This window comes from Nilaparvata lugens, chromosome 2 (assembly GCF_014356525.2).
Source record: "Nilaparvata lugens isolate BPH chromosome 2, ASM1435652v1, whole genome shotgun sequence".
Classification (NCBI taxonomy): domain Eukaryota; kingdom Metazoa; phylum Arthropoda; class Insecta; order Hemiptera; family Delphacidae; genus Nilaparvata; species Nilaparvata lugens.
In genome coordinates, this window is record NC_052505.1 from 17289854 (window position 1) to 17315570 (window position 25717).

The 25717-nt window shown below is 34.3% G+C and overlaps 1 protein-coding gene across 1 annotated transcript in view; it reads right to left on the reverse strand.

Moving 5' to 3' along the window:
• The window catches only part of LOC120349809 (patj homolog), a 41050-nt gene extending 16504 nt beyond the window's left edge, over positions 1-24546 (reverse strand). The window contains 6 exon segments of the mRNA XM_039420711.1: positions 6508-6750; positions 9297-9461; positions 13767-13901; positions 13903-13941; positions 17686-17916; positions 24418-24546. Of these exon segments, the coding sequence (XP_039276645.1) occupies positions 6508-6750; positions 9297-9461; positions 13767-13901; positions 13903-13941; positions 17686-17895 (792 nt within the window). The 5' untranslated portion in view covers positions 17896-17916; positions 24418-24546.
• Positions 24547-25717: the final 1171 nt, after the last annotated feature.

Sequence of the window (25717 nt, forward strand, 5' to 3'; positions counted from 1 at the left end):
AGTAACAATTCATTTCTAAAATAGCCAACAGTCTTATTTACAATAATCATACTATACATGAAACATGTCATACATCGATTATTATTTATTTGAACCAAGTATTTCCAAGGGATACAGAAGAGCATAATAACATTCTAAAATGAAGATATTACATTTTGGAAAATACATATTTGCATGCAAACATCAATATGAAATTATGATACAAATAATAGCATATTTTATTTTATCGATACAGCTTGAAACAACTGTCAAAAATTAATATATTTGCAACACAACAAGAAACATCTATTATTTCACATCTACAACAAATTATTCGATCAATTACATTATATTTTTTCATAGAATTAATATTCAAAATATCGAAACATTATTTCCGTGCAATCGATTTATTCTATACTCAAATTCTAATATATTTAGAATACACTTTCACCTCAATATTTATTTATTTATTCAAATTCATCGGAATTGATTGAAAGGAAATATAGCTTAAAATAACAGGTTCTATTGTTTTGTAAGAGAAATATTCCTAGTCTGAATAATTTCTATTCCAATCACAAGCACCTCAATATTTATTTATTTATTCAAATTCATCAGAGTTGATTGGAAGGAAATATAGCTTAAAATATCAGGTTCTATTGTTTTATAATAGAAATATTCCTAGTCTAAATTTCTATTCCAATCACAGTCTAATTTGATCTAGGTTTACAATAATAATTATTACAACTTGACGTTGTCTGTGTTCAATGAATTTGATGGGAATAAAATTATATTCATTATTTATTACAAGCACTCTAGAATTCAGAATTTTTCAAGATACAATGAGGATACATTGGTTCTAATAATTTTTAAAGTAGGGTACCATATTATAAACAAAATTGGAAATAAAATTATATTCATTATTTATTACAAGCACTCTAGAATTCAGAATTTTTCAAGGTACAATGAGGATACATTGGTTCTAATCATTTTTAAAGTAGGGTACCATATTATAAACAATATTCAGACAGATACATACAAGTTTATAGAGGGCATTGGAGCTTAAGCTGCGTTTACACCAAAGTTATTAACAAAATCATAATAACTTAATCCTTATAGATTCTATTAGATTGAACATAACTTATCATACACATGATGAACATATGTGTTTGTCAAGTTCCGTTCAATCTAATAGAATCTATAAGGATTCATTTATTAATATTTTTTTAATAACTTTGGTGTAAACACAGCTTTAGTGCATACAGCTCATGTAACATTCCATCAAACAGAGATTACAATACTCTCGTCAAATCGACACTTCGATCAAGCAAGCTAAATTTGGGAACAAACATCACTCCAAGCTTTTATGTTTAAAAAATGCAATTTTAAAGTACTGACACATCTAGACCACTAGCTATAACATTTTCAGTGCTCGAAATATCAATTCTAACTAAATAACCAGGCAAAACTAGTAATACGGAAAATAATTGCGGACGATTAACCAACGATCTCATGCTATAAGAAGCCCAATGCTCTCCACAAACACAAAATTATCACCAAGAAGAGAAAAGCAATATCTGTGGAATCTCATCACCATTCACACAACGGATGCATTTTTCTTTTTTATTTACAAATTATAAGAAGTAACAGATAGAATAATTTTGTTTACCTTTCATTTAAAGAGACGCCAGAGCATACTTAACCTCGCAACTCATAACAAATGGATCTGTTGGGCTTCATGTAATACAGAAGCATATTAACGTTATTTTGCAGAATTTGAAAAGATTCACAACATTACTTTCTCTTCTTGGCTGAAGGATATTCAGTCATTCATACTTGATAACAATAATTCAAGTTACCTAACATACATTTATAAAATATTATATTTAACTAAATGTTCAAATAATTAGAGCTAGAAGATGAATTTGAAAGCAACTTTCTTTGGAATATGAAGCTGATTCCATAAATTAGTTGTATTCAAAAGATTTTCTAAAAATAGGTTTTGCAAAAGTTTGTTAACTCCTCATAATTCCTCTGTTTTTTTATATGACGAGCTTATACATTTTGTAAAATTTATGGCAAATAAATCTAATTCATTCTTGTGACTTTTAACCAGAACTGATAGAATGCACCATTCTCACTGCATAACAATTTAGCTTAAAAAGCTATCGTTTGGTTGAAAATTATTTGAACCTAGTACATGAGCTCCCTTTCTCAAATATTATTGATTTAATTGGGCATGTTCATTGATTATTTTTTTTAAGCGTTGTATGAATACAATTTGTACGAGAGTAGGGAGACTTTCAAATTTAGCGAGTACAAACTTACTGGAACTGTGAATGGATTCAGACAGTTTGAAAAATTTTCCCCATATTATTTATTAATGTGGTAATAGAAATCCCATCATTACTTCATCAAATGATGAAGTCTTGAAAGCAATTTCAACGAAATAAGATTTGAAGTGGTTTAAGTGAACCATTCAACATTGCACATCAGATTCTTCCTTTTCAAAGAATTCAGTTTTATTCAATTATCTCTCCAACCATAGTATATGTATAACCATATGCTGATAGATTATATTATCAATTACAGTGTATTATAATTACATTATTCATTTTCAGAATCAGCCATTACCTATTGCTACGGTATCCAAAAACTTTGAGATCCATTGCAAACTGAGTGAAATTTTCAGAAGGATAACACTTGAATATTCAGGAATGTCTCATTCTAGTAACTCACACATTTTTCTGTAAGACAGATTTGAAAAATTCACAATAGCAGATAAAATATAGTTATGTTATATTTTAGAAAATTCACTTTCAGAAAAGAATTTCTCTTTTGATACGAGTAGGTTAGGTCACATATATAGGCTACATTCATCAATTATATTGCAATAATTCAAAAATACATATTTAATATAATAGTGTTTAGGAAATTTTTAGTTATTATTCATTTTATTTTCACAAAAACCACAAATCAGGAGAGAAGCACTAAGGATACCTTGTACTATTTCTCTCCCAAATGAAGATAACATTAAACGGTCCGAAATAGGGCTATGTCTTTTAGGTTTTTACTTTCTCAAAATCCTCAGTCCTCTACAATGTTTTTTTTACATTGAGAATACTCTCTAGTAGCAAGTTTTGCTAGCTATCAATCAAGTTCATAAACATGAACATATTTCAATTTTCCAATATCATTGACCAGGGAATTTTGACACAAAAGAGTGATTCAATCTTATTTTTATTGAACCAAATATTCTTAACTTTATCACTATGATACGAAATATTCTACCCTAGTTGGTTGGAGAGAAAACAAACAATCCTGATTTAAATCACTTTTCACAATGCTCAGACTTATAATGCATTTGCCATATGAATTTAGTCATTGGAGATTTTCTATCATCAAGTTTCATGTATGATTAAGAAGAGTTCTTACAGAGCAAATCGAAAATACTGACTATAGTTTAATACCCTACTGAATATGATTCAAATGAAAAAGAGTCTGTATCAAAGACAGTTGCCAGACAAAAGTCATGAATAGATTCAAGTTCAGCATAAATATATCATGCTAATTTGAACTCTTTTAAACAATTATTGAATAAATTCTTTTAGCTTTTCAATTTTCGATAATTGTAATTTTACTACACTGAACATTCCTGAATATTTTGTTTTTCATAATGAAACAATACAGTTATCAGTACTTAGTTTATTAAAACAGTTTCACAAATGAGTACTATTGGTCAACATTTTTCTGCATACAATTGTATAGATTCTTCTATTACATCCATATAACCAGTACCGGTGACTAACAATTTTAACAACAACTATACTTCGATTGCGTCGATGAAATAAATAGTTTACAAGAATTGGGATGAAATTAATAACTTGGTTTTCTAGGTTACTAATTTCTATTTCAATAATAAATAGTTATTTGAAAACAGATTTCAACTTAATTTTAGTCATTTATTGTTTAAATCGCAACAAAACACCCATGGAGATAGACTAACTTGGTCAATCCACCTAATGCCTCAATAAAGCACACAATGTTGGGATTGGAAATTATTAGTACGCATACATAATATTGTTGCTTCTAATGAACAAGATCTACAGAGGTTGCACCAAAAACGTGTGACTCAGGTAAGTTATTCTACCTCGTATTAACATGGTATTGTACAAACTATAACCAACATTATTAATCTCAAAGGTATGTTGAAAATATGTATTTTTTAAAGGTATTAACTTGAAATTATGGGTGATAAGGATTCGCGATTTGTGATTGATTTAACGGATTTAACGGATTAAATGACCAGTCAAGAAATAGTAAAACCTGCATCAGAACCAGGTCAAACTCTAAGATCCGATGCCAAAGTCAGGGTTGGAAGACGAATTATTACAGAAGATCAGTGTGCTTGGATTTGGTGAGCTCACATGAGATCACAAGTTTTTGGGACACTTTGTAGAATGTATTTAGTTATTCATTGGAATTTTACGTCATTAATCAGTAGAATCTATTTTTATTGGATTTATCAAAGCTTTGATGTATTTTAAACTGTTGTCTAGAAGCACAGATCCAATCCTAATAAAGAAGGTTAATTGATTCTTATACAGAGTAGGTAGTATTTTAGCTTTATATGCCAAAATATCAGGGCATTTGAATGTAAATTTCAGATAAACAACTTACAACAGCTACAAATAATCAAATTGAGGCTGTTGATATTGAGAAATCAATAATTGCTTTCATTAATAGATCCAAACTAACAATTTATGTCTCTGAATGATTGATAAAAATTCAAGCTCAATCCTTTTAAAGACAGAAACGATGAATTTGAATTTTGCAGAGACTATAAAATTAAAATTTCAATTGATTCTGTACATTTGAAAAGAATCATTGAGCTTATACAGAGTCAAAAGAAAAAAGAAATTTATGCTAATTATGACAGTGAACATCGACGAAAAGTATTTCAATGCTGTAGTATTTAAAATTATTTGTGGAAATATACAAAATTCTTAGGTTTTCTAACAACATTAAATTCTTCCATCTAAATGATCTGATCAAGTTAATTTGAACTGAATGATGAGAAATGGCTCCAATATACAAAAACAGTAATTACTAAAGTGATTCATTCAAAAAATGATTTGATAATTGACTGTTACTGGTGCGCGCGGCTCTGACTCTACTAGCCGTTCTATAAAATTTGGGCTCGCTCACTCATCTACAAAATATTTAACAAATATTCAACGAATATTTTTAGAAAAGAGCCCTCTCACACACCCGCACCAAACTACAGCTGTTACAGCCACGAGCACACAATAATGGTACCATCAGAACGAGGTAACCCAGAAGAAAATTTCGAAACATGATTTGACTCATCAATAAGAATATTGATACATTGAAATGTGGTACATAAACTCAACATACAAACTAAACTAAATAACAATTAAAAACTTAATTCTAATTACAACATATAACAATATTTCACTTGACATTTTCTTGAAAAGAAAATGGGGTACTATGAAAATGAGGATACTTTAGTGAGGTCCACATTATAATGGCAGAGAAGAAAGATGAGAAAACATCGTTGCCGATTCTCTGACTTCCGGATACTTTAGTGAGGTCCACATTATAATGGCAGTGAAGAAATATGAGAAAACATCGTTGCCGATTCTCTGATACCGGTTTATCTGATGTAATATTAACTGTTCATTCTTGTTTAAAATCATGCATAATCATATTATTTGATCGTCAAGAAAAATAATATTCTTTTCAATGACTAAATAATACATTTTCATGATTGAGATTATATATTTTGTTAATAAATAATATTTCTACATTGTTAAAAAACGGTCTGGAAACAGTGCGGAGGTGGTAGAGAACAGCGCTATCTGCTTTGTCGAATAATAATAGTAATTTGTATGACTTTTATTAGTTTGCCTTATTTCTTCCGTCAATTCCATTTCCTTACCCCGTAACTCCCCCACAAACTATATACCAATATTCAAAGTTTGTAAGGATCGCCTGTTTTTAGTCCGTAAAGTCCTGTCCGTTTTCTCCCGATTTGTTTGTCTTTTAGTAAGTGTAATTTTTAGATGCACGGGGAACTGGTCCATTGCATCCAATCCAGGTGGAGAGAACGCCTCCTATTGACTACTGGCCACCTTGAAAGTGAAGAATTTAGGAAACTAAATCGTTTCGTAAACTCTGCACCGCAAGGTAGAAGAGGCTTCGATTAAGTAAGAATGGCTTTTATTGATGGGGATTTCCTGACGGAAATTCCTCCTCGCCTAAATATATCATTTTATTAAGCTGAAAATGGGCCCTACGTCTATCATACTTCAGCTGGGACAACAGTTTAACTTGCCCATTTGTCGAATGATAGCAACCCCAATGTTAATCAAATACTGCCATTATAACGTGCACCTCACTACAATTCTATTAGTTACAAATCACAACCGTTTCCCAGTAACCAATCGATATAGATGGCAGTGCAGGTGAAATTTAAATGTAGATATGGTAGGACAGACCGCGACTAACCTGGTAGTCGAGAATGGAGAAGCCAAGGCCGCGTTCGCCCTTGAGCAGTTCGATGATGTGCGGCTCCGAGCTCCACATGGCCAGGCCGGTGAGCGGCTCCAGCGAGCGAGACTTGAGCTTGGAGAGGCTCGGGTCGGTGGTGACAGTGGCGGTCGCCGTTGAAGCAAGGGAGCCGTCCGATTTGGCCTTCACCAGCCGCTCCATTGCCGGGATCAGGTTTTGCAAACTGCCACCCAGAAGATTCTACGACAAAAACGATCAGTTAACATTGGCTTGAAATCAAATTTATTTCCATTCTAAAAACAAAAACAAAAAACTACAATACTGTATTACTAAAAATTACTAATAATTGACATATCGCTGGCCCAGCTCAGCACTACTACAACTCAAAAATCCAAGTTTTGAAAAAAAGGCAATTCTATGTTTCGAATCATTACTATGAATTGTGCATTGCACATGGAATGTTGATTTCTCCCATGTAGAAGTATAATATTCTTGGACTTAGTTGAGTGTAGCTCTGGAAAGAGGAAGGAAAGCTGAGTAAAATGATGTAGAAATCTCAAAAATGATATTTTTTGAGTTGTAGCACTGCTGAATTATTACTAAACATGAATAACAAAAGAAACCTATGAAAAATTTCTCCCAATACAGCAATTTTTATTAATATTATTTATGTTTTATTTTATGTGATTTTTTTTGTTTTGATTATTACTATTAGTTTTTTATGTTTTATTATTACCATTTAGTTAGATTTATTACTATTTCGATTAGCATCAAACATGAGAATATTACACCTAATATAAATAACACCTGGTAAAGTGTTACAATTGGGAGCAATATTAATCGGACGGAGATCTACAGGGTGTTTAGGAACTCCCTACAAATACTGTAGGGCATTGTTCCTGGGTAAGAAACATATCTAAATATCATATTTAAATTGTCCGGAAGTCTTGACTCACACAGCGGCCATTTTGCTTTTTTCACTTATTATTTTTTTTCTTAATTATCAAACATACATACATTTACATTATTTTTTTCTTACATGATTAAACATACGATATTAGTTTATATTAAGTTCTGTAGGCTGCCGCCCAGTGGATTCCACGCCAAAACAAGCATATACTGTCAATGACACCAAAGAAAAACAAGAAAAAAAACTATAGTGAGGTCCACATTATAATGGCAGTGTACGATTGACAATACTGTTGCTGTCTTTTCCTATCATACATACAACAAAACAGATAGCACTATCTCTCTCTCTCGCTTTGCAATGTTGTCTATTTGCCAGAATGTATTATTTTTACTTTTGACAGTGACTGTACAAAAGTGGACAAACCATTCTCAGCCGAAATTTTTTTCTTCATTCTATCAAAATATTTGAGTCGTATAATTGATTTAAAATGTATTTTTGAAACAATTAAATAGTTTTTAAACATTACCGTATGAGAAACACAAATTAAAATCCTGAAATGACATTTTAAAAGTTGATAACTAACCATCTCAGACTTCATCCATGCTTCAGTTAGCCTACACGTATAGGTTAGACCTACTCGTACCGGTATAAATAATATTGAAAAGTTATTTCAGAATTAATCTATTGAAATTACTTATTTTTAAATGGGATATCTATTTTTCTATTATTTTTAAAAGAAATTGGAATAGAATACCTACCAAATAACTTAATTTCTGTTGTTTTGAAATTCAGATTGTTGTATCACAGCTTTTTAAATAAGCCGCCATTTCAGGTTTGTATAAAAATAAAAATCTGATCTCAGTTATTAAAGCAAATTTTTGAATCAAATTGTGAAAAAATATATTTTCTTGATCAATTTGACATTAATTGATTATTTTAACAAGAAAATGATAATTATTATTAGATTAAATTTAATGGGATGAATTGAGTAACAGCTGTGTACAGTCAGTGGCAGAATGGAGGGACTAGGCAACGTTTTTCTCCTATCTTTCTTCACTGCCATTATAACGTGGACCTCACTATAGATCTGGTGGAATCACGTATAGTGAGGTCCACGTTATAATAAAAGTATTTGTTCAGCTTTGGTTTTGCAATCCTTGTCTATCATTCGACAAAGCCGGTGGTACTATCCTTTTCTAGGTCCACAACGATGCCAATTATGTTTTTGACAGTGTAGTAATATAATTAATTAATGCAGAGAATCGGCATCGCTATTCTCCTATTATTTAGGAGAATGGACACAGGTCCATTATAACGTGGACCTCACTATATCAGTTTAAAGAAATGATTCAATTACTTCATTTATGTAGATTACAATATAGACAGGCTTAATAGACTAATAGCTTACAACATAGCACACTTTTAATACAATGAAAAGTAGATATGAATTGGGAATATTAAAGAATAAAAGATAAGATGCAATTTGAAACTGCAAGATATAATATATAACATATAGATATATATAATATTATTAGTTCATCAGAGATTGACAATAGTGTAACAACCGAAACGGTCTTTCTAAGTATCAATAAATCTGTGGTTTTTGACACTATCTTAGTATATTTTTATTTAATATAATATGTTTGTATCCACACAAATTGGCGGAGGTTTGAACAGCTAGGCGTTCATTCTTGGAAGAGAATATCCAAAAATATCCTCAAGAATGCATTCACAGTACTTCAGTCCTGAACTTGACATGATGCACTCCACTTGAGCTCCGCGCAAACTATGTTGATTTATGCATCATATTTAAAATAAATAAATAAATTATAGATAAAAAATAGAGAATAAATTAATTAAAATGAACAAAACTTACTCTGGCAGCGAAGGCGGCGCGATCCTGCGATGTGTCAATGAGACGGCCGAATCCGGGGGCGTCACCCTTCCTGCGCGCGCACACCATACGCACGTGCATCGGCAGGTCCTTGAGAATGGTGACTACTTCGATGTGATTCATACCCAGCAGCCGATGTCCGTTCACCTGCATCACAATCACAAACTTATTAGCTCATCAGCAAACATATTCTTATTATTATAGGATTAAGTTTGTTTTTCGGTAATTCTTCAAAATTATATTTGTAATATGTGAATATTTCCTATTTTAGTTATAATAATGTAAAATATTTCTTCTATGTTCAGTTTTGAAGCATCTAAATTTGAAAATCTACTTTGTGAAAATACTTTGAGACTGAAAATTTTGTAAATAATTGAAGAAATACAAGACTTAACCTATTTCGGACTATGTGTGTAAAATCTGACAAAGCATTATTGGAACGGTTCCACTTGTTACTCGTTCCGTTACTACGTAGACATCATGTCGTCATTTTCCGTCTGCGCTGTCCGGTGACGTCACAGTCACGGTTCTACGGCACTGCTAGATTCAAGTTGGTTTCTATACTTTTCGTCGTGTTGTTTGTCGTTTCAATTTAATATTTGTACTATTCGATTTTTTGGAATTTATTTTGTCTTTAGGCATCTTACTTTCTTGATATTTGTTACTTTTTCACCAAACGTTTGTAAACGTGTTACTTACGTTTCTAACACATCCGGCATGTCCCTTTTTTCAACCGAGCATTAGCTTTTTCCTTGTCTTTCAATGGAGTCTAGTCGGTGTGTGCACATCTCGCGCCCGGTCTAAACTTTTCATCCAAATTCATCTGATCTACGGAACGTTTTTAAAAGTGAATTATTCTTTCAAATTAATTCGTTTATTCTATTCTTCAATTGTGATTCAATTATTCATCGATTTCTTCACTTATTTACTCTGATAAACTTTGTCAAAATTGCAACCTCGTGTGGGCGTCAATTGCCATTCTTCTAACAATTGGCTTCACCTCGTGTAACTCAAACTTTCAAGTTCATCATCTCTACCGTTTGGAAATCAATCTAAAAATCCACAACTTGAAGGTCGGATTATTCGTTTGGAATTCTACATGCTCCTGCTTACATTTCACTGGGGGATTTGCCTGCTGTGGTGGACGCTTCCATTCTTGTCATCGCATGGCCAGATCAATCGTCGCTTGCTGATGTTCTGTTCCTTTGGGTATTGCGGATTCATTGCCTGTCTGCCTGGCTGCATCTCCTCTTCAAAATTTTATTCAGGTTACGTAAATCGTTCTATTCAATTTCATTTACGTATGTATTACATAATGTTTTATTGATGTCTATCTTGACATTCAATTCACTAAGGCCACCGACGCCTATTAATTGTTTTATTGATGTCTATCTTGACATTCAATTCACTAAGGCCACCGACGCCTATTAATTATTCTATTGATGTCTATCTTGACATTCAATTCACTGAGGCCACCGACGCTATTAATTGATCTGTTGATGTCTATCTTGACATTCAAATCACTGAAGGCCTATGCCGCCTATATAATTGTACTCAATATTAACAACTATTTTCATTGGATTTGACAGCTACCCTTGGCTTTACAAGTGATATTTTAAGGCCACTGACGCCTATTAATTATCTATTGATGTCTATCTTGACATTCAATTCACTGAGGCCACCGACGCCTATTAATTGATCTATTGATGTCTATCTTGACATTCAATTCACTGAGGCCACCGACGCCTATTAATTGATCTATTGATGTCTATCTTGACATTCAATTCACTGAGGCCACTGACGCCTATTAATTGTTCTATTGATGTCTATCTTGACATTCAATTCACTGAGGCCACCGACGCCTATTAATTGTTCAATTGATGTCTAACTTGACATTTAATTTACTGAAGGCCTATGCCGCCTATATTTTAATGTACTCTATTTGTTGAGCACTATCTACAGCTTATTGTCATTTATTATTATTCCTTTTGTCAATTGATGTCTAACTTGACATTTAATTTACTGAAGGCCTTTGCCGCCTATATTTTAATGTATTCTATTTGTTGAGCACTATCTACAGCTTATTGTCATTTATTATTATTCCTTTTGTAAATCATTAAGATTGAATTTTGCAGCAGTAGCTTTTTCATTATAGCACTCAATTTATATTCGCATTCAGGTATCATTTATAATATCTTTTGATTATTGTCAGGCTTCAATGGTCATTAATGTCATTGACCCAATGTCATTTAAATTTTGTATTTCTCTAACGTTTTTATCACATGTTGTAATTATCCCAAGATTTTCGACTCAATCTACTTACAATTGTTTTTGTATGTGGCCATCTGCTATTATTATTTTATTATTATTAAATCTCATCTGTGACTCATTTGGTCTTTTATTGGCGTACTTACCACACTTCAGCTATCAGTATTTTTATGCACAGAATTCAAAGATTTATTTGTAGATATTAATACCAACTATCATTCACAGTCCACGCCCTGACTTTGGATTCTGTCAATGTGTTATCTAATTTGGGAGAGGAATAGCACAAGATTACCTTATTTTTCCTCTCCCTATCATTTTGATACTGCACTTATTGTATAAATGAGTTAAGAATAAATTAATGAACAAATATTAGCATCTTGAAATGCCATTCTATTATAATTCAAGTTATTTAAGTCAGTCAATCAAGTTATTATAGTGTGGTCCAATGGCAGTATTTGATTGACATTGGTGTTGCTATCCTAGTCTATCATTACACAAAGCAGATAGCGCAACCCTTTTATAGCGCCGTAATGTTGCCAGATCGGTTTTTCAATATATAAATATGATCGATTAACCAAATATTCAATGTCAATTATGAAAGTTTATTGTTTAATCATTGACAAATAATATATTTTCTCGGCGAATAGAATATAATTGATTATTTTTAACACCACTGAACAGAATTAATATTATATCAGATAGACCGGTATCAGCTATCATCTATAGAAGGCAGTGGCATAGAGCAATGTTGCAATGCAGTTCTATATTTCTTCACTGCCATTATGACGTGGACCTCACAACAGAGTGGTGACAATGAGCAAGACAAACGACTCAAGTCGTAAGGTCCCGAGACTAGAGTATCCGCGACTAAAATCGTACGATTTGAGTCACGCTGATGTAAATATTTATTACAGAATGCAGTAGCTCCAGTAGCAACGGGTAATGGTTTCTGTTTCTCAAAATATTATTCTTTCTCAGATAAGTATAACTGAAAGTACCTTACGTCACAGGTCCGTAAACGGAAATTCACAGCATAAGTACTAGTAGTTCTGTGAACAGTAGACCTCACGCAGTATTCTTATCCACAAGTACCAGATGTCAACTGTTTTAAATATTAACAAACTCAGTTTACGTTTGAGTTTGTATTCCATCTGATATAATTCATCCAGTTCCGTGATGATCTTCTATCTGATGAAAATTATTTTTTTAGAATCAAAAATATTATAATTTCTCCCATTATTTAGTTCATTTGTTTTTTTTATTCACCTATTAAATTATTTTTTCGAATGTGAGAATATTGATACTGATGGGCATGCATAATAATACCATGACTGCCAAACAAAATATTGAAACCCAAGACCTAAAGCAGCGATTAGACCAAATTTATTTAAAAAATGTTATAACTCAATCCTTTTAGATTATATTAGATTGAACATAACTTATCATACACTTGATGAACATATGTGTTTGTCAACTTCCGTTCAATCTAATAGAATCTATAAGGATTAAGTTATAACCATTTTGTAATAACTTTGGTGTAAACCCAGCTTAAGATGCATACCTCTTTAATGTCTTTGATTGAACTATAGACCTTATACAATACAGTAATAGACTGGCTTCTCCACACATCTGTGTAATCACTTGTCAGCTGATTTATGATGTAATTCTATAGTCTGATTTTTACTCTAATATTGGCGTATGAAGGAGCTCCTTTTTCCTTTTATATTATCCTTGAAATGCAAAATTTCCAAAAAACCTTGTATATACGTCGACGCGCAATTTAAAAAGAAACATACCTGTCAAATTTAATGAAAATCTATTACCGCGTTTCGCCGTAAATGCGCACATAAAACATATAAACATTTAAACATTAAGAGAAATGCCAAACCGTCGACTTGAATCTTAGACCTCACTTCTTTCGGTCAATGATAATTCTGCCCTCACCTTCGTTACCTCAAATACCGTTACCGGACTGTAACGTGAACTTCGTTTTAGGCATGTACAATTATAGGCTACTCGTGCGGTAAATTACTGTTACCGGACTTGTGATGTAAAGTACTAATTGAAGAGACTTGAGATATTTGAACTTTACTGTTGAAAAGTTCCACAACATCAATATTCACTCTAAAAACTTTATCAAAGTAGCATACTAATTTTATTTATCGTGTATAGTATTATGCTGACCTCGAGCAGTTCGTCTCCCGATCTTAGTTTGTTGTTCTGACCGACGGGGCCCTCGGCCAGGATGGAGCGGATGTAGTGTGCGGCCGTCACCTCCTGGCCGTCCTCCACGTCCACCGTGCCCTCCAGGCTGATGCCCCAGGGCGCCGCCCTCGCCAAACTTGCACAGCTGGCCAACCTGCAACACGTCAATCATTGAAGCAATGGACATTCATCCATTATGAACCAGGTGGAAATAGTAATCTATTTAAAACGACCTGAGATTGACATTCATCTCGAAATAAAATGGAACTAGATATGATAATGATCACCATTCTAAGATGAAATGATAATGAAATGAAATCGAAAACAAAAATACCCATATGTCACAGAAAATTCATAGTGGTGCAGATGGATCGGGTGGGTTTAAAATACTTGTCAAACTGTCAATTATTTATTGTTCAAGGTATTGGATTGAAATGAAGTTCAAAACGTGTAGTTACAATGAAAGTTAATCAACAAAAAATTAGTTGAGTTGGTTTTAAAAGTCTACATCCATTATATGCCCTCCTTCCCGAGCGGAGCATTCTTGTGGCGGAGACAGACTGGTTGAAAAATAGTCGTCCGCAACGAACCGGAATGATTTGCTAATAACCTTGAAATAGGAGAGATCGCTTTGGGTCTTCACATTGTTGATTCTTGGACCCAATAACTTTTCGATTCTATTACAAAAAATATTATTATTTTTGGTCGTAGAATCAAAACTCAAACTTTTATGGACTCAGTGAGCCGAATAGATTATTATAATGTTAGAAAAAATATTTCGAAATTGACGATTGAAGTTTTTTGATATAGGGAAACAATAAGTAGGCAAACAAAGGCTAGTGACCCTCTGAAAGTTGTGAAGAATGGGTTCCGGTGACTAAACTATACCAGTATGAGCGGTTGTATGCAGAAGCATTACTATCGCTCTCTTCTGAAAATAGGACAGGTTCTATTTTGTGGCAAGATTTTTCTATCACTGTTGACAGTCTGAAGACTTACATTTAAAAAGCACAACATGTTCCATCTTTTTGGGAACTATCGGCCGACGAAAAATCAACAGTGTGAAGCCAGCCTTGGATTCGGCTCTTAACGTTCCGCATTGCCCATTCAGCACATCACCACGAATCAATCACCACACTTACGACATGGCTGGGCAATATGTAGTTCCAACAAGACAGGGCAACTGCCCTGCACAAAACGCTGGAAGCTTTACGCACTCTGTTCCCTGGCTGTTTAATTTCCCGTAATGATCTCACGGACCTCAATCCATCCAATACATTTATAATTGACAGTTTTTCGAGTATTTTAAATCATCCGCTCCATCTGTGCCACCCTGTACTATGTAAATTATCACACCGTTCCTCAGATTGATAATAATTTGAATACGGCTACTGCAGCTTAGGCAAAGCTCTTCAACAGACTATAACTCAGAAATTGATTTGTTAAGCTGATTAAGACTATGCTGAGATAAAAAGCTGATTCAAAATCGAGTTGAAAGTTTTGAAATAGCATGCAATTTTAATCAAAATATTAGTTCCAGTATTCATCAAAATCCAAGTGACGAAAATAACAATTTGAGCAGATTATCATAGACAGACTTAATAATAATGTAACAGCCAATACACTTCCAGAAATTTAATACGATAGATTACAAGATTACTAAGATTTAAATCAATGGTTAACAACAAGCAAAGTTTGTTATATCTCTTTAGCATGAAAATACTGTAGCATAAATTGTTCTAAAATATCTCAAAACTTTGATTTTATTTTATTGAATTCAAGGAAGCCGTTTGAATAATAACGGAATGATAAATGGAATAAAATCTTTCAAGAATAATAATACAAATACTCTTGTTAAGAATGATGTTTATGACAGTAGAAATTGGAGGAACTTGTTCTTCATGATTATTTATTTATAATGACAATAGGTTAATATGTTTTCACGTCCGAGAGATGCAATGAAAGCAAATGTGAATGAGATGCAAAAGTAGGGATCAACAAGAATTTATCAACTTTATTCTCAGAAGATCTCGTGACGTAAAGGCTAATGTCCCTTCAATAGTTCATCACTCAGTCTGGAGAACGGACTACAGTTATATAAACCAATAGAAAGGATGCAGCGTCTATTCAATGCGAACTGTGTAGGTTTGGATATATTGGTGGGTCGGTTGATTGGATTGTCGAAATAGGGTTGACTTTAGGAAGGCAGAGAATCGGCTACGCTGTCCTCCACAGCCAGTATAACTTGGATCTCACTTCGGTGATAAGTCTAGTAATTAATAATTATTATTAAACTAAAATCACAATTAAATGCTGTAATTATTCATTAATTAGCATTTGAACAAATCCAACTACCAATTTATTTCCATCTGTGTCTAGTAATTGCATAATCAGTAATAAAATCAATAAATCTAGTCAAGTATGAGACGAATTATGAATGAGATGTATGTATGAATGGTTTGGAACAGGATGGTGAGTCAACAACCGAGATGGACGTGGATGTGGAGCCGGAGGGCGAGTCTCGCACCACCATGGACTCGTTGGTTCTACACGAGCACGAGGCTCTGTCGAGGGCGAGCGACCTCGAGGACGTGCAACTGCTCATCGATGACGACTTCGAGGGTCCCCTCGAGCCGGCCGTCGAATCCGCCATACAGGCCAAGTGGAGCAAGATTCTCGGGCTGATGTTGAGATTGTCGTAAGTGTAACTTCCACTTCATATATTGACCCAAAATACATAATTTATTAAACAAAACTCCATATAAATAATACCACGAATGAATAAATGGAATTATTGAATGATCTAAATAATGAATAGTTAAACATATAATATTTCAATTGCAATTAAAAAGTACAAATTTGCTTCTCGTAAATAGTAAAGAAGTAAGATTACAGTTAATTTCGACTCAATTTAAGAGATAAACCTCCATTATAATTATGACCACGAAGGAAAAACTAGGCTGAGCCTGTGCCCAAATTTTGATAAAAAGTTAATGTTGTCCAAAGTATTATTAGGTTATGAAATCACACATTACTGCTTCGCCTAAACATAGTTTTTCACTTTATTCACTCGTGCCCTTTTTCGTTTTTCAACACATGCCTAGTTCCGATTGTTATGCATTCTCAAGTGTCGAAATAAAGTAATGATTATGATAAAAATAAAACATCTCTTTCTTGAAACATTAAAAATATAATTATAGTTTATCTAAATCACATTTTTCATGCATATTAGCTGAAACCGGTTGACAACCAATGAACGCGGCGTACAACTGATCGGTTTAATACAATGTGTATTAGCTAATTGTATAAACCGATCAGTTGTACGCCGCGTTCATTGGTTGTCAAACCGGTTTCAGCTAATATGCATGAAAAAATGTGATTTAGATAAACTATAATTATATTTTTAATGTTTCAAGAAAGAGATGTTTTATTTTTATCATAATCATTACTTTATTTCGACACTTGAGAATGCATAACAATCGGAAACTAGGCATGTGTTGAAAAACGAAAAAGGGCACGAGTGAATAAAAGTGAAAAACTATGTTTAGGCGAAGCAGTAATGTGTGATTTCATAACCTAATAATACTTTGGACAACATTAACTTTTTATCAAAATTTGGGCACAGGCTCATCCTAGTTTTTCCTTCGTGGTCATAATATTATAAATGGAGGTTTATCTCTTAAATTGAGTCGAAATTAACTGTAATCTTACTTCTTTACTAATTTAAGAGAAGCAAGTTTGTACTTTTTAATTGCAATTGAAATATTATATGTTTAACTATTCATTATTTAGATCATTCAATAATTCCATTTATTCATTCGTGGTATTATTTATATGGAGTTTTGTTTAATAAATTAATGTATTTTGGGTCAATATATGAAGTGGAAGTTACACTTACGACAATCTCAACATCAGGCCCGAGAATCTTGCTCCACTTGGCCTGTATGGCGGATTCGACGGCCGGCTCGAGGGGACCCTCGAAGTCGTCATCGATGAGCAGTTGCACGTCCTCGAGGTCGCTCGCCCTCGACAGAGCCTCGTGCTCGTGTAGAACCAACGAGTCCATGGTGGTGCGAGACTCGCCCTCCGGCTCCACATCCACGTCCATCTCGGTTGTTGACTCACCATCCTGTTCCAAACCATTCATACATACATCTCATTCATAATTCGTCTCATACTTGACTAGATTTATTGATTTTATTACTGATTATGCAATTACTAGACACAGATGGAAATAAATGGTAGTTGGATTTGTTCAAATGCTAATTAATGAATAATTACAGCATTTAATTGTGATTTTAGTTTAATAATAATTATTAATTACTAGAGACTTATCACCGAAGTGAGATCCAAGTTATACTGGCTGTGGAGGACAGCGTAGCCGATTCTCTGCCTTCCTAAAGTCAACCCTATTTCGACAATCCAATCAACCGACCCACCAAATATATCCAAACCTACACAGTTCGCATTGAATAGACGCTGCATCCTTTCTATTGGTTTATAATAACTGTAGTCCGTTCTGCAGAAGGCAATTGAAAACGTATTGCAAGATGTAGCAGTCAATCGCGGAACATGGAAATTAGTCAATGATAAGAGGGAAGGGATGTCTAATGCACCATTCACTGGCTTACATAGAAAAGTAATGCCATGCATATCCCTTCTACAAGTCAGCGAATTTAATTTAAATATTGTTTTCTGAGATCTGTACAGAAAGATCAAATGAACGTAAAATTTTATATTTTATCCAGTACAGGTATCTCAGGAATCTATTCTGCACTCTTTCAATATCTTGAGCTGCGCCGGTCCGGTAAGGTGATCCATAGAACCATATTCTAATCCACTGCGTACCAAAGCACTGTACACTCTAATAACAGGGACACTATCACTGAACTCTCTCTGCATTGCCTACACACAAATCCCAGAATATTGAAGGCTTTATCCTTGTTTAAAATAATCGATTAGAAAATTCACAAAAAATATTTTAATGATTGAATAATACATTTCTTAATTGAAATTGAATATTTTTTCAATTAATAATATTCTTCATTTTTGAAATATGATCTGCCAACGTTGCGGAGCTAGAAATTGATATCGATATTGCTTTATAAACAAAATTTAACAGTTGACTGAGAATCAGTCAGCACTCGTTTAAAAAAATTCAGGATCTCACCCTTCAACTAGAGGATCGGAATGTGACTAAGTCTCCTTAGGCCCATGTTATACGGACAGAAAAAACGCGACAGATTTTTCGCCACGTAGACGCCAAGCCTACCGAGCAATGGACGTCACTGTGTGCAAGTTATACGAACGTTTTATCTGTCGCGTCGGACCCTGTAAACCCGGCATCAGCGTCGACAACGCGACCGGACCGGTAAAATTGGCAGAAAAAACGCGATAGAAATGACGCGAGTACTGTTATACGGGCAGCTTTAACGCGGCAGATCCGTACTTCCCCCCCACCATACTCCTCCGGCGTACACTTCTCCCTATTGGCTCCCTCGGAGCCTGCCGCGGCGTGTTTGCTGCTCGTATAACAGCTCCCTGGCGTCGACGACGCGGCGTTATTGCTGCTCGTATAACAGCACTGAATTGTTAGTTCAGCGTCGGCGTTTTATCTGTCGCGTTTTTTCTGTCCGTATAACAAGGGCCTTACAGTGTATCATTGGTTAACACATCTATAAATACAGAGCCTCTTGTAAATCCATGTGAGATTTGTTGCAATAAAAATGAGATTGACAGGTCTCTCAAGGAAGAAAATGACTCCTTATCAAATAAAATATCGCACATGGCTGTCTCGATTGAGGCTTTGGAGGCGGACAACGTTGCCTTAAGAGGGGAATTGCTCACATGTCGTAATCAGTCTGACAAATGGAGGTCGCTGTATGATAATATGTGCGCTAGGTACAAATGAGTTTAATGTGACTGCAACGGGTGATGGGAATAAGGAGAAGATGGCATCTTGTGCGGTTGGCATCAGTGACTCGGTCGGCACCACCTGTCTGCAAGTTGGCGCTGAATTCAAAACGGCGGATAAATACTGGTGGCAGGATCAAGTTATTTGCTGATAGTCAGGGTAGAAGAATGGACGAACTGATAGCAGAGAAAACGATTAACAAAGTAACTAGTACACTGAAACCTGGGGCTCGCTTGTGTTCGGTTATGGCTGAGTGTGACAATGATTGTAATTCTATGACTGCACGTGATTTGATTGTGTTATTTGGTGGTACAAATGATTTTTCTGCTGACTGTCATGCAGACTACCTCGGCACTATTGAGGCTCAATTAGAGAAATTGACGAATACACATGTTTTCCTAGTAAATGTACCGTGCCGTTATGATCTTTCACTGTCTGTACCCATCAATCAGGCGATATCTGATGCTAATGAAAAACTGAAGAAGATAGTCAGTCGTTTCAACAACGTGAAGCTGTTCAACGTGCATGGACTGGGCAGACGTTTCTACACACGACACGGCTTACATATCAACTTCATTGGAAAACGCATCATAGCTGACTGTATCTTGCGGTACCGAAAGAGCTATCTAGACGTGGAACCTCATGGTGGCAGCACAAGCACCGACTTCTCAGCACATTCAACATCTCTACCGCCGCTGTGGACTCTACTCCTTCGTACTCTCAGGTGGTAGGCTCACCAGTTAACTGCACAATGGAGGACACCAGGAGTGGCGGAAGCAACATTTCAGCAGCGGATTTAAACTTGTAAATAACGACAAGGCTCAAAACAGAGCTCCTTTTTATAAAGGTGACATAAACATTTTCCTGCTCAATATAAGATCTCTTCGAGGTAAGCTTGGTCAGTTGGAGGCAGTTCTTGGCTCAAAACCTGCTGACATAGTGTGTCTGAATGAACATTGGTTGTGTAAAGAAGAAGTTGATTATTATGTACCTGACAGTTTTGTATTAGCCAGTTTTTATGCGAGACGAACATCTTATGGTGGATCATCAATTTTTGTTAAAGCAGGAATCTCTTTTAAGTGTATTGACGTATCAAACTTTTGTCAGGATAGTGTTTGTGAAGCATCAGCTATTAGGTCGACGAAGTTCAATCTTATAATTCTATGTATTTATCGTTCACCACAGGCTAATTTCAGAGTTTTTGTTGAGAGTCTTGAGAACCTTCTTGTTCATGTCAATGACAAGTACCTAAGAAAGAACGATTGGCTGGCTGTGGCTGGGGATCTAAATGTGAATCTCTTGGATGCGAATAGTAGAGAAACTTTAGAGCTGCTGGGTGTTTTAAGATCATTTGATCTTTACAGTTCTAACAAAGCTCCAGCTCGTTTTAATGCCTGCCTGGACAGCATTCATTTGAACATTTCTTCTGAGTATTTACATGTCTCTATTCTGCCGCAAGATATCATTTCTGATCATGCAGGTGTCTGGCTTAATATAAGTAAGGTTGTAACAGAGAGAGATGAGTCTTCTAAGAAAAGTAGAGGAAAATATGTAAGGCTAATAAATGAAGAAAAAATAAAAGATTTCAATCAGTGTATATCACAGATTGACTGGTCTGGACTTTACAGCATTGTGGATGTGAATTTCTCCTCCTCACTTTTTGTAAGTGTATTATCTTCTTTATTCAATGAAATATGTCCACTTACTTATAAAATATTTAAAAAACAAAATTCCAGACCTAACTCTTGTTCAAAAAGTTAGTTCACCAGTGAATTGAAATCGATGCGATGCTATCTACTCCTTCTGTATGATAAATGGAAATGTACGGAGGATTTACAAGACAAACTAAGATATTTAAATTACAAAAAAGAGTACAATAAAGAGATAGATAGGTCTAAGAGAGCAACAAATGACGAACTCATCAAAATGGCAAAAAATAAATGTAAAATGGCTTGGAAAATTGTCGGAAAAGAATCTGGAACTTCCAAGCCGTTTACAGAAATTCAAATAGCCCCCAACGTTCTCAATAATTATTTTGTAAATGTCTCGAAAACTATAGAATCTTCTGATAGTAATTCTAGCTTGCAAAATGGAGTGGTGCAGCACTCTGCCTTGTTGGTGAACTTTAATAGATCTATTCCTGTCGCCGGTTTCAAATGGAAGTCAGTCAATTGTAGAATGGTTCGACAAGTTATTGTCAATCTCAGTCTCTCAAGAAGCGAGGATATTTTTGGACTCTCCAACAAAATTATAAAAACAGTCTCTGACAGCTTGATTGATCCAATGACTTTCCTTATTAACAGAGTGCTCGATGATGGTATTTTTCCTGATTGTTTCAAATTCACAAATGTTATAGGTATCAATTTCAAGAAGGGAGACTCAAGTAAGCCTGAGAACTTTAGACCCATTGCTATTGTACCTATTATTGGAAAAGTAATTGAATCACGTTTAGTCTTGCAGTTGTATGAATATTTCATAAATAATAAGTTACTGTATGAAAATCAGCACGGCTTCCGTCCCGAACATAACACTGTAATGGCTATTGAGACTATTGTTGAATTTATTCTTCACAGCTTTGAAAATAGAAACATAGTAGCAGCTAACTTAATTGACCTTACAAAAGCTTTTGATTGCCTACCTTTTGATATCTTGTATGATAAGCTCTTTCTCTATGGAATTAGAGGAACTGAACTCAAACTAATTAAGTCATTTCTGTCAAACCGAAAACAGAGGGTAGTTGATGCTAATGAGTGCTCAAATTTTGAGGATGTTGTTGCTGGCGTACCACAAGGTTCTGTTTGGGCCCTTTCCTGTATTTAATTTTTGTTAATGACCTTTATTGTAATATTCCAACATTGTCTGTTCTCTACGCCGATGATACATCTTTGATCTGCTCCGACTCGAACTATGATGATGTTAGATATAAGTTGTCAGAGGCTCTTGCCTCTGCTAAATCATGGTTTGAGTCTAATAATCTAATCATCAATGAGAGCAAAACTGAATGTATCTGCTTCTCTTTAAGGAATATTCCAGAAGACAATGATATTAAGAGGCATCAGATCAGAATGTTGGGTTTCAGTTTGGAGAGAAGTTTGAGTTGGGAGCCTCACATCATAGAATTGTGTAAGAGACTCTCTCGTGTTGTCTTTCTACTTAGAAGACTTAAGTTATCATTGAACTCTGATTCTTTGGTACTTGCTTACTATGGACTTTTTCATTCCCTCATATCCTATGGTGTTCGCCTATGGGGTAATTCTTGCCATGCTTCAAAAGTTTTCATATGGCAAAAAAAGGCAATAAGAGTGTTAGACAACTTGAGAAACAGAGAGTCATGTAGAGAAAGCTTTCGAAGATTGAAGATATTGACATCTCCTTCAATTTTCATAATGAGTAGCTTGTTGCATGTCAAAACTAATTTAGAATCTTACTCATGTCAGGGAAACAAACATGAATACACAACCTGGCATAGAAATGATATTTCAATCCCACAGGTAAGGCTTTCTAAAACAAGGGACAGCCACCTATTTCAGCAGATAAAAATTTACAACAGTCTTTCCTCAGCTGTTAAAGAGCTGCCTAAAATGAAATTCAAGAAAGTTGTGAAGAATAAATTGATGGATAGAGCATATTTTTCATTGACTGAATACTTTGAATGTTCAATATAAGGGCTACAACTCATTTTGGACTAAGTTGTGTACTATAAGGTGTATCATCATGTGAATACTGTTACTATTCTTGTCAATCTCCCTGTTAGCCTACTTGTATATACATACTCTGAGCTATTGCTATATATTCTTGATATTTTGTTATGTATCTTATTATGTACAATGTATTTTTTTTGACGAGCTTATACATTGTAAAAAATGTCAGGCAGAATAAAGAATTTGAATTTGAAATAAAATAATCAATTAGAAAATTCACAAAAAAAAATTTAATGATTGAATAATACGTTTCTTAATTGAAATTGAATATTTTTTAATTAATAATATTTCTTCATTTTTTGAAATATGATCTGCCAACGTTGCGGAGCCAGAAATTGATAGCGATATTTGCTTTATAAAATGATAGACAAGGATAGCAACACCAATGTTAATCAAATACTGTCATTATAACGTGGACCTCACTATAAGCCGCCATGTTCGATTGTTTAGCTCTTGGCCAATGATTCATTTCATTCCTTTTCAAACTGATCTTTTCATTTCTAATGCTTGGTGAGGGAATTGTAATTTAGAGATCTCTCTGCCTCTATTACAATGTTTAAGTAGTTAACCTTTCAAAGAAAAATCATCACCAGTATACAATTTTGTTAATTAAATTGTAATGGAAATGACAAATATTTCGTTTGAAATAAAGGCTTTAATTAACAAAATTGTACATCAGTGATGAAACATAATGAAACAAGATATTACGAGAAACGACAACTGCTACGGTACATAATAGGTCAGCTGTATCAGCTATTTATCATACCACGAGACTATTGGGATAAAGTTACTTTATTTTCTCTCCCTATCATTTTGATGTAGGTACTTATTGAATGAATGAATAAAGATGGGGGAGTCCGATGGTAGCAAGCATTCAAAAGGCACACCAGTGTTTAATGTTAAGTCGGGCCTGCGCCCAAACTCAAGTTCTGTCGTAGATTTGTCAAACTCTTTAAATAAGGATGAATAAAGAACAAATAATAAAGAATATTATGAGTTTGTCGATTAAACTGACCGGATTGAGTGGGAATCGCGGCAGAGATGTTGCCGACGGCGAGTTAGGTGTGGGGGCTTGAGCTCGCTGTTGGCGATGGCTTGCTGCAGCTGCTCGAACTTGGGACCTCGCAGGTAGCGCTCCAGGCACAGGCACACTGTCTGCCCGGTAGCTCGCAGTACCTCCACCGCCTCGTGGTTAGTGTAGCCCTGCAGCGATTGTCCGTCAACCTAGGACAAAAAGTGCATAAGATTGCCGTCACCTGCGACAAAAACAGTAAGGTTGCCGTCAAAAGAATACAAAAAGGTTGCGATCAACCTTTTTTGTTTGCTTTTCGGTTCGTGTTTAAAAATTTCTCTAATAAGTATATATTCTCTATTTTAAAAATAGCTAAGTGTTATAAATTATTATTATTTTGGTATTTGGAACATTTAAATTTGACTGATATTTTGAATGATAATTTTGTGGAAATCTAGAAGACATAACCTCCCTTGGACTTTTAATGTTACCTAAATTTGGGAGAGAAATAGTACAAGGGATTATTAGTTTTTCTCCCCCGATCTGGGCTTCATTGTAAAAAAGAATAAAGAATAAATATGAGAAGCCTTCTTCACATTTTTAATGTTGTATATGTATATTGTATTTTGTAAAAGAAGAATAAATAAATCAACCTGCGACATTCCGCCTCAAGTCCACTTCATTGATAGTCTAGTTCACAAAATAATTCTTACAGAATATTATAACAATGATTACAATTCTAACAAATGACAATGGTAAAACTAATAGCAAAGAGCAGTTTAGAACCCTCAATTAGTCTTTCTAATATTTCTGTTCTGCTATCAGTTAATATGATTAATCTTTCAAGCATTATTACAAACTAATTATAGTCCTCTACAATAATTGATAGTCACAAAATACTTCGAAAATTATAAAACAAAACACATCATTAAAAATGGTAATAACAAGAAGTTTGGAACTCTTAATTAGTCTTTCTCACCTTTTCTGTTATTAGTTAGAATTCATTCTCATTTATCTCTTTCAAGTATTATTAAAGAATTTCAAAGAATTAGAAGATCTGCAAAAAGTATACAATCGAAAATATCCAGAAACCGTTGGAGTATCCTTGAATTTTCAATTATATCATTGATAGTTTTGTAAACTATCATGTCACAAATGATGAGATGTGAGATTAGATTGATACTGATTTGAGTAGTAATCTACAAATTTCTCTCCCATATCTACTTATGTAATACTTCTGTAGAAATTTTGATTCACATGGAATTTTTGCAATAGTTCTGAACAAGATGTCAATACTCAACCT